Consider the following 19,482-nt stretch of genomic DNA (forward strand, 5'->3'; position numbering starts at 1 on the left):
CCCCCCATGCTGCCCCCACCACACTGAAGCCTCCGGACTTCCAGTAGACCTGTTGGATCATTTCCCACCCTCTCCAGACTTTCCTGAAGCCTGCAGAGGTTGAAAACTGTCTTCCCCATCCTCTGGAAGGCTGAAAATCAGCTGCCCAGTGCACACATGCACACTGGAGCTGACACAGAGCAATGCTTTACGTGCCCTCAGATATGGCTCCATGTGCCACCTGTGACACACATGCCATAGGTTCGCCATCATGGTTATAGGATCTTTGTAAGCAGGAACCTGTAGAGGAATCATGCAATCTAGCTCTAGTATCTCCTTCACAAGGTTCCAACAAAGTGGCTTGTACAAGGCCAATAATACTGGGGACTTTCATGAGAGCCCCACTAATATGCTCCTTCTATATCAATGAACTTGGAATAACTCTTGCTAATTTCCACAGGACTCATGTCAGAAAAAAACTGCTGGTGGATGGTTCCCACAGTATTTATTTAGCAAGAGAAGCTGAGGTATAAAGAAAACTCAACACTCAGTCTCCACCGATTGCTCCGTTATTATTCATAGATGTTCTTCTCTCATCAGCTCCTCAAAACAAATTGGTTGTGTTTTCAAGGATTAGCTTCCTTCCTATAATATTCAGACTTGGGGAGAAATAAACCATGCCATGTTTATGTTAAAAGCCCCTTCTTTTGATTTTTTTTTTTTAAAGAACAAGGTATCCACTCAGGTCACACTGGAATACTAAAAAGGATGTGGGATGTGATCTCCTCCATGCACGTAGTTCTTGGCTATGCGAGTGTTTTGTTTTTTTTAACCTGGAGTCACTTTGCTTGCCCAGAAGGATGCTTGAGAGTTTCCCAGCTGCTCTTGAGATTCTCTGGTTTATTCCGCTCAGATGCCACTTAAGAAGTGAAGCTCATTTTGCATTAAGAGTTGTGCCTTATATTTTAGAGGCGATGCTCACAAATTAGAATTTATACAAGACCTGCAGCATTGCTTCCCATAGAAACTATGACTACAAACGCCGTGTTGGGGAACCAAGTGGCACCAGTTAAAATAATCCTTACAGAAGATATCTAGAAATATGAACAGAAAAGACATAGTGAATGTACTCAAATACACTGAATGAAGAATTGGCTTTCTGATTATATTGAATAAATGTAAATGCAGCATTTAAAATAAAAAAAAGACTTGATTAACTTGAAGCTTGAAAGATAGGGCATTTTAATTCACTGACTAATGTTTTTATTTAAATAGATTGTGAAAGTAAAAAAAAACCCAAGATGTATATATGCCTATATGCATATATGCCTATATACATAACTATAACAATGTTGCTAAAGAATTGTTCAAAAACATGAAACTGGACACTTAGACAACAATATAAGATAACTCAGCTTCAAAACCTGAGATGTAGTTGAAGGTGAGTCATATGTAACTCATGACATACTGTGTCATGAGTATTTGTTTGTGTGTCATATGTAACTAATGACATACTGTGTCATGAGTATTTGTTTGTGTGTATGTGTGTGTGTGTGTGTGTGAATATAAGTATCTGTTTGTACATGTATGTATGCATGCCCCAGTTCTCATGAAATATGTCCATCTCTTGATGGAAAAAATTGACACATGAATTTCTCTCTCTTTCTTACTGAATATGTTTACAGTACTTTGTTCTGTGCAGAAGTTTATCCATTTTGGAAATATAGATTTAGACTGATTTTCACAGTTTGAAATATTTTATTGAAGAATGGAGAATCTCCGCCCACCCCACTTTCTGGGGAAAATTGTCTCCATCTTTCTTCAAATAATAGAAAGATGTTCTCTAATTCCCTTTATTTTAAACTAAATGGTTCTCCAACTAATTATGTACACAATCTACTCTTTCCATTTTTTCCCTATGTGAAATTCTTTCTGGTTTTGAATTTTGAAATTTGAAGATTATCATTGTATTTGAAGTCTCTAAACGCTCTTTGACAAGAGGTCCTGGTAGAATACTCACAACATCTTTAATATTGGTTCATCAAAATCTCTGGAATCAAATTTTAAGCAGCCCTCCTCAATCTGACCCTTTTCATATGTATCGTATTGAGGAAGTGCTCCTTTAAAGGCAGAAATGGAGGTCTAGAAGAGAAAACTGTTGACTCTACCTTTTGCTTCTGGAAGAGGACAGAAGTTTATATTACAGGCTTGTGATGCAATGGGCTTCTGGTACAAGAGGCATCCGGTAGCTAATCTCCCATTTGCTAGGCATTGAACAGACCTAACTTGAATGCCACCTCCACAGGTCACTGTGCACTGCAAGGTAAAACAAAGTTAATCAATATGGCTAATTACAACTAGACAGAGTTTTATGAAGATCTCCATATAGAAGTGGAACATCCAGTACAGGATCATACATCTCTTCTAAATTCACCAGTGCAAGAGGTTCTAGAGTCAATATTCAACTATTTATTCACAATAAAACCTTTTCATAAAAAACTCAATTTTATTTTTGTTATCACATAGACAGGCAGATAGGTTCTGTGTACACAATTACTAGTTGGAGTGCCAACTTTTTTCAAAAGTACTTGCATGGTTCAATTTCAGATATTAATATTTACAAACCTGTCAAGCTGTTACTTAATAAAACAAATATTGAACAACTAATCACATGGGTTTAAAAGAATTAAATCTCTACAAATTACGCACTTATAAAAGAATCCTTTTGAGTAAAAAGAAATATTAACTGAAGCAAATGTATCCATCTGTTTTGTTGTGTTAAAAGAAGAAAGAGATGTCTTTTCTGGAATTTCTAATTTGTCAATCATTGACAACTATTGCCGTGGTATATTTCGAGTTTTCAGAGAGGGGCGGCATACAAATCTAACAAACAAACAAACAAACAAACAAACAAACAAACCTCCTTAGATTAAATTGATTTTTCATGATATTACTTAGTTAAAATAATGCTACTTTTCCCCATATGCTTACTTATCATGCCTTTCTAAACTGATATATCATGAACCTCAAAAAGTATACTGCAGGGATTTCCCCCCCCCCAAAAAAATAAACCACATTTCTCTTGTGAAATCTGAATGATTGGAATTGAGAGAAACATTTATCCAGTTTTCCTGCCTCCATTCTCCACCTAGACACAATAACCACAAGAACAGTGCTCCTATGAACACAGGTGTTTCCTCTTCTCCTAATACTACCAAGCCAGCTATTCCATATCCCTCTTCTGCTGTATCATAATATTATTTTACAACACACACACAAACACAAAATGTGAGACACAATGGAAAAACGGGAAGATCCATCATGCCTAAGCATTTTGAGAAATTCTGTAAATGAATTGCACAATATATGTCTAGTCTAAAATTACCATTTTTAAGGGTATAAAGGTGCTGAGGATAATGCATTGGCAGAAAGTGAAAGAGGGAAGACAGAAGTGTTATTAAATTGTATTAGTCAAGGCACAGATGTTGCCCTTCTCAAACAGATACAAGCTGCCTGAAGTATTTCCACACCAGGACTTGCAGTACTGCTAAATTGCATTGTTTTCCTTTAATTAATGGAAATGAAAAGAAAGTTAAGAATATGCACAGTGTTTAATATAATATTAAGTTAACCTGCATGCTCTTCTCCATGGTAGGATTATTTTGTAATGTTTGCTTGTGTAAATTTACTCATGGGCAATAAAAGGGTAACATTTGTAGCCTCAGACAGATTTACAGTTTCTTACTCATCCAGTCTGGAAGAGCAGTGATTTCTGTGTGAACAATATCAAGGAGAATTCTTTAGATCAAATAACCTATTATTTCACAGAGAAGGGGAATTATTTAATTTTCACTTTGCTCATTCTGCAGCAACCAGTTTCAAGAAAACATGCAGTAAAAGTGCAACTATTCCTATGAGCCCTGAACAACAAGATTAAAGTCAGCAGCTTTGAGCCAAACCTGTCATTATATGAGGTGAAGCTGAATCTCATATCGGCCCAAAGTCAAGAGGTTGGGGACGATTCCGTTATTTAGAAAGCCATCTGTTGAGTTGATAAACAGCCAACCACTTAGTTTTTTGAAAAATAAGTCTCAGATTGGGAAGTAAAGGAAGGGAGAAAGATAGAATCAAACGACTGACAATTCTTATTTTTTAATAATGAAAAATTGTTCAATAGGGGCTTTCTAATTAGAGTTCTTCAAATGAATAAATAGCTAAAACGAATGCTAAATGTATCTCATCTCCTCACATCTCATAATAAGTGGACAAAACTATTGGAAGATTTAGGAACCATGTCTAAATCTAAAGGTTCATCATAGATAAACTAACCTCCCCGCAATCCTTTCAGTGATCCTAAGCAAGATGGTTTGAGGGGGGAAAAACATTTTCCGTCTACATCCAGTAACCTTCTAATAGAAGAGTCTAGAGATTGTTGGTATAGTCCCTGTTACAGGCTGAGAAACCCATCTCCTCTCTATAATCCATCAATATTGCCCACTTACAATAAGCAAGGAAACGGGAAGTTTCTTTCATCTGGAAGTCTATCTTCCTTTGCATAGTATTTTCCCAATTTGTTTGCTCAAAATGTTAGAAGGTTTAATAATACTAGAACTACAACTCCAAATAGCATATAATTCTGGTCAGAGTTAACAATGTTGCAAGCATAAATAAAGTGAAATAATAGAACAAAATTTACAGATAATCCTCAATTTATGACTGTTTGCTCAATGATGATTCAAAATGAAAGTGGCCAGAGAAAAAGTGTTTTAAGGTTTGCACTTGCATTTACAACCACTGAAGAAATACAATCGCTATGCAATTTGAATGCTAGGTGATTAGACTGCATTTACAAATGGTTGCAGAATCCTGTGATCATGCAATGACAATTTGCAATCTTTAAAAAAAATCCATTGGGAAGCTGGATTTGCTTTAGACCACATGAGTGCTTAACAGCTGAGGTGTTTTACTTTGAAAATAATCATAAAATCATGTGAGGACCACACTCATGACGATACCGAATTCTGCTTCCAATTGTATTTGTAAAACAAGAATTACTTGTACAGTATAGTATAACCAAAATAGAATTTAAAGTAATCTGTTTTTAATATTATCACACCTGTTGCCTTGATACTGGACACTATTTATCTTCCATAATTGCCTATTGATCCTAGAAAGGAGACTCTATACCAGTAATGGTGGGCATAGGGCACGTGTGACACAGGTGGCATGCAGAGCCATATCTGAGGGCACGTGAGGGGTTCCACTATGTCAGCTCCAGCGCACATGTCTGTGCTGGCCAGCTGATTTCTGGTTTTCTTTTTTGGCTGTTTTTGCTCCCCCCAGACTTCAGGAAAGCCTCCTGAAGCCTGGAGACGGCAAAAAATGGCCCAACAGGAAGTTTGAAAATGGACATCCAGTTGGGCCTTTGGGCTGCCTTTCGCTGTCCCCAGGGTTCAGAAAAGCCTCCTGAAGCCTAGGGAAACAAATAATGACAGAAAAGGCCTTCAGATCACAGAGAAGGAGAGGAAGGTAGTCCTTTTTTACTTTTTGCATTTTGCATTTTTGGAATTCAAGGAGAAGGGAGAGATTTAACTGGCTGGAACAGACAAAGGGAAGGATAAAAACAGGAAAAAGCCATTTTAATTTGCACTTCAGATCACAGAGAAGGAGAGGAAGGTAGTCCTTTTTTACTTTTTGCATTTTGCATTTTTGGAATTCAAGGAGAAGGGAGAGATTTAACTGGCTGGAACAGACAAAGGGAAGGATAAAAACAGGAAAAAGCCATTTTAATTTGTACTTCAGATCACAGAGAAGGAGAGGAAGGTAGTCCTTTTTTACTTTTTGCATTTTGCATTTTTGGAATTCAAGGAGAAGGGAGAGATTTAACTGGCTGGAACAGACAAAGGGAAGGATAAAAACAGGAAAAAGCCATTTTAATTTGCACTTCAGATCACAGAGAAGGAGAGGAAGGTAGTGGCCCGCGCGCCTAACGGCGCGCGAATCATATAACTATAAACCAAAATCAGCAAAGTTTGGTAGCAATAGGGGTTGTAGATTTTATTGTTAAGTACTTGTATTTCAATACATTGTTAAGATGACTGGCTTGGTGCAGTGTAACACTTGTTTGGCTGTTGTCTTCCGTAGTACCTTGTGGAACTTGGGGTACTGCCCTCTTTGCATTAGGACATCTAGGTTAGATGGCGAGATCTCTAGATTGCAGTCCTTAGTTTGTAGCTTGCAGTCAGAAGTGGAAAGATTGTCCCAGCCACGTGCTGTAATGCAGCCATGTGTCCAGCCTCCACTTCCACAGCGCCACCCGAGGAGGAGGGCTGTGTGGACAACTGTCGGTTCAGGAAGATTGCGTGCAGCTGAGCAAAAACATAGTAATTTTGGTCTCTCTTTATCGAATTCCTATACTGTTCTTGCGGATTTAAATAGTAAGGATGTTGGAGATATTAGCAAGGCCCCTCAGGCAGAGAATGAGGGGATATTCAAAGGGGAAGTTGTTGTAAATGTCACCAAACCATCAAGTGCAGTTAGTAGAAATATAAAGAGGACACATTTTCTTGTGGGTGATTCGACTGTTAGAGGTGTTGATTTGGGACAGAGTAAGGACGTGGTGAAGGTGCTGAGGTGTCTCCCAGGGGCCACTGCCAGCAGGGACAGGAGGAGGATTACAAACATTGTCAAGGCTGTGAGTAAAGGTAATAACATTGATGTGGTGGTGCATCTTGGCACAAATGATTTGTCCCAGAGAAATGTCAATGTAGTAAAAAGAGATTTTCAATGTCTAAGTGTGGAGCTGGGTAAAATAGCAGATTCAGTGACTTTCTCAGAGGTGTTACCGGTTTGTGGCCAAGAGGATAAAACAACGTGTATCATAGAGTTTAATGTGTGGTTAAAGCAGTGGTGTAAAGCTGAAGGTTTTGGCTATGTAAGTCATGATGTCAGTAGGTGGTCTAATAGGGAGTTGTTTAAGAGGGATGGTTTGCATCCATCATACAGAGGTACCCAGGTACTCGGTGAGGAATTCAGAACTTTTTTGGACAGGCATTTAAACTAGGTAAAGGGGACAGAGATGTAACTGATGTGGGTGATTTCTGTCCCCGACCAATGAGGATAAAGCAGTTTTTGGAAGCTTATGAAAAGGGAGCTGCAAATAAAATAGATGTAGTTGTTGATGATAAGGGGCAAACTAATAATGAAAATAATGTTCTTCGTGTAATGTGCACGAATGCTCGAAGCTTGAGCAACAAGCTCTGTGAATTAATGGCCATAATATCTAGAGATAATTTGGACCTGGTTGCCATAACTGAGACATGGTTTAAGGATTCTAATGAATGGGAAATATCCATACCAGGATATACACTGTATAGGAAGGATAGAATAGAGAGAAGGGGAGGTGGAGTAGCCATTTATGTTAAAGAAACTCTAAAAACAACACTAATTCAAAATACATGTCAAGATCTAGAGACCCTCTGGATTTGCATGCAAAATAAAGACGGTTCTGTCATTAGAATTGGGGTGATCTATAGGCCTCCAGGGCAATCTGAGGAATATGACAACAAGATGGTGGATGAAATTACCCAAATGGCAGTAAAGGGAGATATTGTGGTTATGGGTGATTTCAACATGCCTGATGTTGACTGGAATATCCCCAGTGCCCTTGCATGCAAAAGTAAGAATATAGTAGAGGCCTTTACAGGAGCAGCTCTGGCACAGCTGGTTAAGACACCAACTAGAGGGGAGAATATTCTAGATTTAGTTTTTACGAATGGGAATTGGGTTTCAGATGTCAAGGTGGGAGAAAATTTAGGTTGCAGTGACCATCTATGTTTGTGGTTTGATGTAAAAACTCATTGTGAGCAATCCTATAATGCAACCAAAGTATTGGATTTCAGAAAAACAAATTTTAATGCAATGGGGGAATATTTAGATAATGAATTAAAGGGGAGGGATAAAATGGCAGGAGCGAGCACCCAGTGGACTGTATTTAAAAAGGCCATCTTAAAAGCCACTGGACTGTATGTAAGACAAATAACTAAAGGTAAAAGGAAGAAGAAACCGCTATGGTTTAGCAATGATGTAAGGACTATAGTCAATGAAAAAAAGGCTGCCTATAGGAGGTATAAAGAGTCTGGAAGTATAGCTGATAGGGAGGTGTATAAAATGAGACAGAAGGAGGCGAAACAGATAATATATGCTGCTAAAGCCTCAAAAGAGGAAGAAATTGCCAAATCTCTAAAGAAGGGGGATAAAACCTTCTTCAGATATATTAGTGATAAGAAGAAGAAAAACTGCGGCATCACGAAGCTTAGTACCGGGAAAAATACATGCATTAATGGGAATAAGGAGATCGCTGACCATTTCAATAGCTACTTCTGTTCAGTTTTCTCAAAAGACACCTTACAAAATAATACTATAGAGGGATATAGCATTGCGTCCAACTGTATGGATTCAGCTCCAGTGATCTTAGAAGCCGATGTCTTAGAAGAACTTGAACGATTAAAGATAAATAAGGCAATGGGTCCAGATGGCATCCACCCCAGAGTTCTTAAAGAACTCAGATCTGTCATTGCTACCCCCCTGACTGATTTGTTTAACCAATCCTTGTTAACAGGAGATGTTCCTGAGGATTGGAGAATGGCAAGTGTTGTGCCTATCCACAAGAAGGGCAGTAGAGAAGAAGCTGGTAACTACAGGCCAGTTAGCTTGACATCAGTTGTCGTTAAAATGATGGAGACTCTACTGAAAAAGAGGATAAATCAGCACCTAAAAAACAATAAATTATTGGACCCAAATCAGCATGGCTTTACTGAAGGCAAATCATGTCAGACTAATCTCATTGATTTCTTTGACTATGTCACAAAGGTGTTGGATGAAGGTGGTGCCGTGGATATTGCCTACCTGGACTTCAGCAAAGCCTTTGATACGGTTCCACATAAAGAGCTGATAGATAAATTAGTGAAGATTGGACTTAATCCCTGGATAGTTCAATGGATTTGCAGCTGGCTGAAGCATAGACACCAGAGGGTTGTTGTGAATGGTGAGTATTCTGAGCAGAGTCAGGTTACAAGCGGTGTGCCACAAGGGTCTGTTCTGGGTCCTATTCTTTTTAATATGTGTGTGAGTGACATAGGGGAAGGTCTGGTAGGGAAGGTTTGCCTATTTGCCGATGACTCTAAAGTGTGCAATAGGGTTGATATTCCTGGAGGCGTCGGCAATATGGTAAATGATTTAGCTTTACTAGATAAATGGTCAAAGCAATGGAAACTGCAGTTTAATGTTTCCAAATGTAAAATAATGCACTTGGGGAAAAGGAATCCTCAATCTGACTATTGTATTGGCAGTTCTGTGTTAGCAAATACTTCAAAAGAAAAGGATTTAGGCGTAGTGATTTCTGACAGTCTCAAAATGGGTGAACAGTGCAGTCAGGCAGTAGGGAAAGCAAGTAGGATGCTTGGCTGCATAGCTAGAGGTATAACAAGCAGGAAGAGGGAGATTATGATCCCGCTATATAGAATGCTGGTGAGACCACATTTGGAATACTGTGTTCAGTTCTGGAGACCTCACCTACAAAAAGATATTGACAAAATTGAACGGGTCCAAAGACGGGCTACAAGAATGGTGGAAGGTCTTAAGTATAAAACGTATCAGGAAAGACTTAATGAACTCAATCTGTATAGTCTGGAGGACAGAAGGAAAAGGGGGGACATGATCGAAACATTTAAATATATTAAAGGGTTAAATAAGGTCCAGGAGGGAAGTGTTTTTAATAGGAAAGTGAACACAAGAACAAGGGGACACAATCTGAGGTTAGTTGGGGGAAAGATCAAAAGCAACATGAGAAAATATTATTTTACTGAAAGAGTAGTAGATCCTTGGAACAAACTTCCAGCAGACGTGGTAGATAAATCCACAGTAACTGAATTTAAACATGCCTGGGATAAACATATATCCATCCTAAGATAAAATACAGAAAATAGTATAAGGGCAGACTAGATGGACCATGAGGTCTTTTTCTGCCGTCAGACTTCTATGTTTCTATGTTTCTATGTTTCAGTGAGACCTGTTTGCGCAGGGGGTGGCAGCACTGGGATGGTGGTGGTTGTGAGCATGCATGGAGGGGCAGCACAGGGGTTATGCTCATGTGCTGTGGAGGCGATTTTTATTATTATACTATTGTGCGCACACGCAACTTTTGTCACCCGAGCCAAAAAAGGTTCACCATCACTTCTTTCTTTCTTTCTTTCTTTCTTTCTTTCTTTCTTTCTTTCTTTCTTTCTTTCTTTCTTTCTTTCTTTTTCTTTATTCATTCATTCATTCATTCATTTATTAGATTTGCATGCCGCCCCTCTCCGAAGACTGGGAGCGGCTCACAACAAGAATACAAAATACAAATCCAGTGATTAAAACAGGAAAACAGTTAAAAAACTCTTGATTTAAAAACACTCATACAACCCAAACAAACCATAAATAAAACGAAGCGGCCGAGGGGAATTAATTTCCCCATGCCTGGCGGCAAAGGTGGGTTTTTAGGAGTTTACGAAAGACAAGGAGGGTGGGGGCAGTCCTAATCTCTGGGGGGGAGTTGATTCCAGAGGGTTGGGGACGCCACAGAGAAGGCTGTTCCCTTGGGTCCCGCCAGATGACATTGTTTTGTCGACGGGACCCAGAGAAGGCAAACTCTGTGGGACCTAATCGGTCGCTGGGATTCGTTCGGCAGAAGGTGATCCCGAAGGTATTCTGGTCCGATGCCATGAAGGGCTTTATAGGTCATAACCAACACTTTGAGTTATGACTGGAAACTGATCGGCAACCAATGCAGACTGCAGAGTATTGATGTGACATGGGCATATCTGGGAAAGCCCATGATTGCTCTCGCAGCTGCATTCTGCACGATCTGAAGTTTCCAAACACTCTTCAAAGGTAGTCCCATGTAGAGAGCATTACAGTAGTCGATACTTTGATACTCCCCTCAAAAGAAAATATTAGAATAATTTCTGGTGGTTTCAGCCTGCTTTAATTCACGTGTTGACCTGGATTCAATTCTAAATTATATATATTTATTATTATTATTTTTTATTTATTAGATTTGTATGCCACCCCTCTCCGTAGACTTGGGGCGGCTCACAACAGTGATAAAAACAATACATGGTAACAAATCTAATAATTAAAATGTAAAATAACAGTTTTACATTAAAAAGTCTAAAAAGAAAAAAAAAACCCAATATATAAAATACATACACACAGTCATATCATGCACAAAACTACATAGGCAAGGGGGGGGATGTCTCAGTTCCCCCAAGCCTGACGACAGAGGTGGGTTTTAAGGAATTTACGAAAGGCAAGGAGGGTGGGGGCAGTCCTAATCTCTGGGGGGAGTTGATTCCAGAGGGTCAGAGCCACCACAGAAAAGGCTCTTCCCCTGGTTCCTGCCAGACAACATTGTTTAGTCGACGGGACCCGGAGAAGACCAATTCTGTGGGACCTAACCGGCCGCTGGGATTTGTGCAGCAGAAGGCAGTTTTAGGTTTTTTCCCCCCAAAGTGCAAATGAATCCCAAACTGAATTTTGGAATCAGAACTTACTCGGAAAAGCCAAGCTAAGAATAACAAAGCAAACACAATTTCTATGCATTGTTCTCAATTGAGAACAATAATAAAACTCAATATTCTCAATACTTGGCATATCTTACAAATACGACTAGGTCCTTTATTGCAAACAAGAATGAAGCCCAATGAAAAACTTGGCCTGCTGAGGGAAAGACTAGGTTGCAGTCTCCCTCTCATACCTTAAAGTAGTTTAGATGTAATTTGAGCATCCCATAGTAGTTTGAACATTTGAATAGCTTTCTTATGAATGAAATGATTCTTTGCCCAGTGCTTGGCAGGCTTGAAGCCAAATAGTATAAATCGTTGCTAATTCTAGCTTGAAAGTAAATAATGCTTACCTTAATTTACAAAAACAAATGCTATAAATCATAATGTTGGAAAAAAATGATTTGGATCATCAGCCATAGAAACTATTCAAAGACAAAATATTCACTAGTCCAATAAATGAGATCCATGCAAAATTACTAAATTAGTTGAACTGTCAAGAGGAAATGTTTCACTTAAAGGCATAGGATTCTCCAGAAGCCTTAACAGTGTTTTGCCTACACCAGATAGAAAAGGGCTGCTGTTGCATCTTATTCTATTCCATTAAAAAAAAAAACCAGAAAAAATGGTGAATGAAAGTGATGACAATTCTGGGAAAAAGAGACATTTATTAGATTTTGATTTGCACTCCAGCATTTAATATCTAACTGACCGGTTTTTAATGAGCTCTCTCCAATGGATAAGAGCCATCACCATGCTATACCTCCCGGAAACTAAATTGAAGCAATCCAGGAGGGAAGTTAGAAAACACCATGTAGTCTCCTATGCAAACATTGGGATTCACAGACTGGTGACCAGCACAACTCCAACTGATTTGTGGCAGGACTGCTCCTTCCATTTTCCCATAGGGCCATTTTTGTTTTGGCTTCTGGAAATACCAAAATCTCCCAGGAAACCACCCTATTCCTACTTTTAGGTCCAACTAGCAACTTTATCCTGCTAGAATACTTGTGGATATTTCTATCAGTAACTTTTTTGGTTAGTTTTTCTTCTCTATGCAAGGAATAAAATCTAAAGAGACAGAGATCATTCATCCTCCTTACTCTACCCTTTATCTCTGCACCTCTAATAGCTGCAGCTTTAGTTGAATCTGGAGTAGAATTCAATAACTGAATCCAGAATTCAGTTTGAGCAAGTTTTAGGATCTTTCTTTAAGTCTGCTTATTCTCTACGTATATTCTATTTAACTCAGTGGGATAGATGGTGCTACATTTAACATGCTTATTGGTATCTCTACAACGTTATTGTTATATGTTAGACTCCAATGCTTTATGTTTTAAATGGCTGTGGCAAAAGAAGGCAAAGAAAGTATCACCAGTAATATATTCCTTGGTTGCAATCCCAAAACATTTGGAATACCACTTGAACACCATCTACCACTGACAAAATCACCAGTCAAATGCAACAGGCAGCTTTACTTGCTTACTTTCAATAATATATTTAACAGGCTCAAACAATAACTGCCTATCCCAGGTCCTTGCTAAAGAATCTCTAGGTAGATAAAAATGCCAAATTCAGTCTAAAAATCTGGCTGACTCTGTGACAAACTATAATAATAATAATATGCTTAATCCGAAGAAGCAATAGTTTTCCTCAAATATCGAAGCAGCACAAAATAGCCTAACAACATCCAAAATGAAGGTCCAAATGTTCCCCCTTCAACTATTTTTATACAGTGAATTTAGGATGAAGGCTAAAATCCAAGTTCTCTTGCAAGCAAATAGAAAGTCGTTAATTCAGTTAAGTTTTAAGTAGTTAATTTAGTTAAGCTTGCCTGTGTTGATTTTATTTGTAATCCTGTTTATATGATTGATACTTTACTGTTCTTTATTATAGGCCCCTTTCTCAATAACCTCTTTTATACAAGTTGATTTAGCTAAAAAGTAAAATTGTAGTGAAAAATTTCCTCATCAATTTTCCCATATGCAAAACTACAGTACAAGATTTGTTCAGTTTGTTACTTTTTCTTGAAGTGGGCTGAAGGAAGAAATTCTTGGTAGAAGGGATAAGAATTCTTTAGCCAGGCAGTAAAAATATATATCCAAAGGTTTAGCCGGATGGGGCAGCCTCCTGTAAATACCTTAGAAGAATCGTTGCCAGTGAAATTTCAAATCAATCCTAGTCGTTTCACTACTCGCTTTGGTAATATATGTTTCCAGCATGCCACCTGGAGCCCTGAAGTAGGGCTTACTAGCGGTAGTCTCCAGGCTGAAAACTGGAGGTCAACCATAAATGGTCAACCATTTATGTACCATTTCATCCTGACCAGGGATGGCAGATTTGTAATCTAATTCAGTTGGAGGATAATAGTTAAAGAAAATATCTATTGAAGAATCAGATGACTTCGGGTATTAGTCGTATTTACAGTCTCTAATTATAGTTATATTAAGACTCTATTATTGTTCTTGGTGGTGGTGTTGTTGTTGACCATTGCACAGTCAGCCAGATGTTCAGACTGGGTTTGGCATTTTTAGCAACCTAAGGACCTGGCATAAGCAGATCTGGATATTTGATGGTGTTACAGATATGGTTGCCGGATGGAAGCTGTTCCAAGTAAACCCGCAATTGACTGATGGTGAATTTGACAATGCCAATGGTGTTCAAATGGTACTCCAGTTGTTTTGGGATTGCACCCAAGGTGCCTATTACTATTGTACTACCCTTCCTTGCCTTTGCCACAGTTCTATTTCTATTTGTATGTCATACAAATCTAATAAATTATTTGATGATGATGATGATGATTATCGTCTCCAATTCTTTCTCTTCTATTCTGCTGTCTCCAAGCACTGCCACATCCACTATGCAAACTTTTTTGTCTTTCTTATCAACAATGGTTTCATCTGCAGTGTTATGTAGCAGATGCATTATTGTCGTCTTTGTTGTTATTTATATACCCTGTCTCTGAATCTGGAAATTAGACATCATTGCCAATGGTTTTTAGTAAACTACTTCATGAATTGTGGATGTTGGGGGCTTTTGCCTACTTTTGCCAATGTTCCATTTTATTTGAACTATATGATTATGAACTATAGATTTATGAAGAATATATTTGTGCTACAGGCATGAATCTACAACATAGGAACCATTGAAAGAAAAAATGATAAATGAGACTTGGCATGAAACTTAAAATATTTCCTTTACCTGGGACCAAGTGGAGGAAAACCAGCTGCCTTGATTTATTGATAAATATACAGAGTGCTTGTAACAAGGATGTAGGATGCAAATTTTTTCTATCTCTATGTTTGGTTTCTGAAGATAGGAACATTTTTTAGGAGGAAGTTCTCGATATTTTCCAGTAAGATATTTTTCAGCACAGTTCAATGTTCTCCTCTGTATTCCCTTTCCACATGACACAGAGCACTGCAAAGAGAATTTAATAACAGCAATTGGTGCAAAGCAAGGTAGTACCTTGTTTCATTCCATGTGAAGCATTACCTTTTCAAGTCAATATAAACTTGATTTTATTTTGACTTTGATCAAACATATGGCAACCTCAGAGTGATTCCAAACTCAATAGGTTATATTTCAATTCATTTAACATGGAATTACTTGTTCCAGATAACACATCCTCTTTTAATATACTCCATTCCAGCTGTTCATCCATAGAAACATAGAAACATAGAAGACTGACGGCAGAAAAAGACCTCATGGTCCATCTAGTCTGCCCTTATACTATTTCCTGTATTTTATCTTACAATGGATATATGTTTATCCCAGGCATGTTTAAATTCAGTTACTGTGCATTTATCTACCACGTCTGCTGGAAGTTTGTTCCAAGGATCTACTACTCTTTCAGTGAAATAATATTTTCTCACGTTGCTTTTGATCTTTCCCCCAACTAACTTCAGATTGTGTCCCCTTATTCTTGTGTTCACTTTCCTATTAAAAACACTTCCCTCCTGAACCTTATTTAACCCTTTAACATATTTAAATGTTTCGATCATGTCCCCCCTTTTCCTTCTGTCCTCCAGACTATACAGATCCATTTTTCTTTTTCAATTCTGCAAACATTGTATATGACTCATAGTAACAGGTACTTTTTCTTTCTCATGTGAGTCTCAGTAGAGGTCAAATCAAGTTCCAAAAAGAGTTGGGTAATAGGCATTCAATGGAGATTACAGAGCAATATTCTTAAAACTTTAGATTGTATTATTTCCAGAGTTCAACTCTTTTTAGAGACAGAGATGCGCTCCATATAGAATAGGAGGCTCAGCACTTTTCTCTAAACAGTTTAGCAACAGCTGGAAGCAAACTGTTACTGTTACATCTGGTAAAATTTATTGTTGTATTTGAAGACTTCTGGTTATATATTGAATTGGCATATGCTTAATATCTTCATGCAGTGGGAAGCTAGTTCCCATTTTAAGAATGAGAACCATTCCCAAGGTCTGTCCTTAAGTCAAATTTGTATATAAGCAGGAACAGTATTATACCACAAGACTATGTAAGTATTGTATAATCAGATTGAACCATTCTGTATTTAACAATTTTTGCTACAATAGGCTTTGTTCTTAACTTGGTTATTCTGAACCAGGAGATTCTTAACCTGGGGACATGCCATGTTTAAATAGCTTAGACCAGCAGTCCCCAAGCTTTATGGCTTGGTGGCCCATGGGGGGGGGAGGGAGCTGGCCCACCACTTGTGCAAGTTGAGCTGTGCACATATGCTCTGGCCTGCCATTTGTGCGCATGTGCATGCATGTGCTAGCCAGTCACTCAAGCAGTCTGGTACCATGTTTTCCCCAAAATAAGACCATGTGTTATATATTTTTGAACCATGAAATAAGGGCTTGACCTTATTGCCAAGCACTCAAAAGCTCAATTGGGCTTATTATCAGGGGATGTCTTATTTTGGAGGAAACAAGGAAGTGGGCAACAACCTGGGTTGAGGACCCTTGGCTTAGTCTGTTGCATTTACATATTATTGATGTGTCAATTATAATGACAGTTTGCATGATGCTGGCTATACAGGACAAGTTTGGTTTGGAACATTTTTTTTCTTTTTTTCATTGCAACCAAATGTTACAAGCAAATTTCACTGAAAGTTAGTGAAAAGATTCAAGCAACATTGACACATAGTGAGATAGAAATAGGAGTATTGCTTATTATTAATGTGTAAAGCTCTCCCTTGGGCAGGGTTTTCAGGATATAAAAATTAAACCAATAGAAGAGAATATGCACACCTCAGAATTGAACTGTTACCTATTTGGGTAATGAAATTTCTGCAAGAAACAGCCAAGTTCAAGAGCACCAAGGACTCCATAGTTATCTTCTCATGAATGGAAGATATTGTATATTTGGGGTTTTTTAAATTTAAAAAGTTTCTTACCTCTGTCCATGCAGACACGAACCATTGAAGTTTCTTATTTTTATAACATCGTTTCAGGAGGCAGGTTTCTTGCATCTTTGGTTTCAGATCTGCGGCACAAGCAACATCAGGTAGAATTTGATCCCAGCGAGAGGAAGAGAAGCTTTTGCACAGAACAGTTCTTTTCCTCCAGCCTTTCCCACAAGTTCGAGAGCACTGGGAGTGTAGAATGGACAACGAATATAATAGCAAAATGTTTCTCAAAAATAGAAGAAATGAATTTGAAGTAAATGTCTTATGTCTTAAGAATGTCTTATATACTTTGCTTCTTCCAGCAAAATACTCCTGCATTCTGAGAATATGTAGAATAGAATTGAATAAGAATCAAATGCCCATTTAGTCCCGCATCATATGTAAGGAAATTGGGCAAGCCTGGCATCAGGACGATGAACCTTTCTGCATTATTTCTAAATTTATATTACAGAATGAATAAATAAAATAAATGATACTACTTTTTATTTCTTAGTCTGAAAATCTTTTAAATTGAAAAATACTTACTTTAAATATTTTTTAAAAAACCATACTGGAATTAAATCCACCCAACTGATCATAGCAGAGTGTAGGCACGTTTTTATCTAAAGTGTATTATATTTTAATCCCTATTAACAGTCGCAGGTGACTTGGATGTGTGCAATATATGATGACAAACTACATTTCCAGTAATGAATTCTGATATAACATTTACCTGAACTGACTCTCTCACACTGGTGGGGAAAAAAGACCCCTCTTTACCCACTTCCAGTAGATTGATATTCAACTTTAGCAAAGAGTATCAATGAGTTTCAGAAGGTCTGTTACCAATTCTATCCAAGAAATCAAAGTTACCTTGTAATACATGTAGTTATTTATTCATCTGTCGGATGTAATTCCAAAGTATACAAGTGTGAATTTAATGTACCTCAGACCATGGCCCGGTGCTCCATGTAGATGGACATCTTTGAGTGTTACATAGCTCCCTGGTGACTGGGGCAGGGATTTGACAAAGGGAGTCTGAAACCCTTTCTGGTTCGTATTGAATTCTCTGCATGCAGTGAACATCCCGAAATCTCTCTCCTCCTCCACAAGTCAAGCTGCACCCACTCCAGTTCCCAACAGACCAGCTAGAAGAGGGTTAAAAAAAATACACACACATACAGTTTGCACCTGCAGATCTGACTGGCTTGTCTAACCCAGTACAGTGGAACCCCGACATAAGAGCTGCTCTACTTAAGAGCAACTCGAGATAAGAGCTGGGAGGGGAGAGATATTTTTGTTCTACTTACAAGCCCAAATTCGAGATACGAGCGCCAAGGAGCTGTCTCCTGAAGCCAAACGCTAACTTCCGCGTTCGGCTTCAGGAGACAGCTGCGAAGCGGCGCACGTGTTTTAAAAGGTTGCAGCCGGCCTGGGGGGCTCGGGGGGGGGGGTGCTTGCAGCTTTCTTTCTTGCTCTTTTTCTTTCTCTCTTTTACCTTCCCTTCCTCTATTTCTTCTTTTCTTTCTCCTTCCCACCTTCTTCCCTCCCTCCCTCCCTTCACTCATTCCTCTCTTACTCTCCCCTTTCATAAGTTTCCTTGCTTCCTTCCTCTGTTCCTGTCCCTTCCCCCTTTCTTTCTTTCTTTCTTTCTTTCTTGCTTTCTTTCTTGCTCTTTTTCTTTCTCTCTTTTACCTTCCCTTCCTCTATTTCTTCTTTTCTTTCTCCTTCCCACCTTCTTCCCTCCCTCCCTCCCTTCACTCATTCCTCTCTTACTCTCCCCTTTCATAAGTTTCCTTGCTTCCTTCCTCTGTTCCTGTCCCTTCCCTCTTTCCTTCCTTCCTTCCCACCCTCCGTCCATTCATTCACCCATTCCTCTCTTGATCGCTTAAAGCCGGTCCCTGGTGCAAAAAGGGTTGGGGACCTCTGTCCTACAGGATTGGGTGGCAGAGAAGTTGAACATATGTAAATTTAAAAGTTTAAGAAAGTTTACAAGTTAAGTGAAAGAAACTTCATTATTCATTTATATGTACATGTACATTTCTTCATTAAAAACATGTCTTTCTGCATAATTTAGACTAACTTTGTGAGTTTTTTGAGGGCTGGAACCAATTAAAATTATTTACATTAATTCCTATGGGGAAAAGTCGTTCGAGATAAGAGCTGCTCGACTTAAGAGCCCAGGTCCGGAACGAATTAAACTCGTATCTCGAGGTACCACTGTATAAGGAGAATTTGATTTATTTATTTATTTATACCACAGCTTTTCTCCAAACATTTAAGAACTTGGTTTGTGACTACAACTGATTTGTCTCTTGCTAAGCAAGGGATTTGTTAAGTGAGCTTTGAACCTTTCTTGCCGGTGACTCACTGCAGTTGTTAAGTTAGTAATAGAGTTGTTAAATTAATCTGGCTTTCCCTTTGATTTTGCTGGTCAGATTTTGCAAAAGATGATCACATGACTCTGGGGCATACATATCTTTATCCAATTTTTGATCACATGGCTGATAAGTTACTTTTTCC

The 19,482-nt window shown here is 38.5% G+C and overlaps 1 protein-coding gene across 1 annotated transcript in view; it reads right to left on the reverse strand.

Annotated features, from left to right (window-relative positions):
• Positions 1-467: 467 nt before the first annotated feature.
• ADAMTS16 (ADAM metallopeptidase with thrombospondin type 1 motif 16) overlaps positions 468-19,482 on the reverse strand; it is a 110,122-nt gene continuing 91,107 nt past the window's right edge. Inside the window, exons 19-23 of the mRNA XM_070747015.1 lie at positions 17,906-18,107; positions 16,969-17,163; positions 14,781-14,999; positions 2,148-2,295; positions 468-1,073 (exon numbers count right to left, since the gene is read on the reverse strand). Coding sequence (XP_070603116.1) covers positions 958-1,073; positions 2,148-2,295; positions 14,781-14,999; positions 16,969-17,163; positions 17,906-18,107 — 880 coding nt within the window. The 3' untranslated portion in view covers positions 468-957. The remainder of the gene's footprint in view (positions 1,074-2,147; positions 2,296-14,780; positions 15,000-16,968; positions 17,164-17,905; positions 18,108-19,482) is intronic.

This window comes from Erythrolamprus reginae, chromosome 3 (genome assembly GCF_031021105.1).
Source record: "Erythrolamprus reginae isolate rEryReg1 chromosome 3, rEryReg1.hap1, whole genome shotgun sequence".
In the NCBI taxonomy this organism is placed as follows: Eukaryota; Metazoa; Chordata; class Lepidosauria; order Squamata; family Dipsadidae; genus Erythrolamprus; species Erythrolamprus reginae.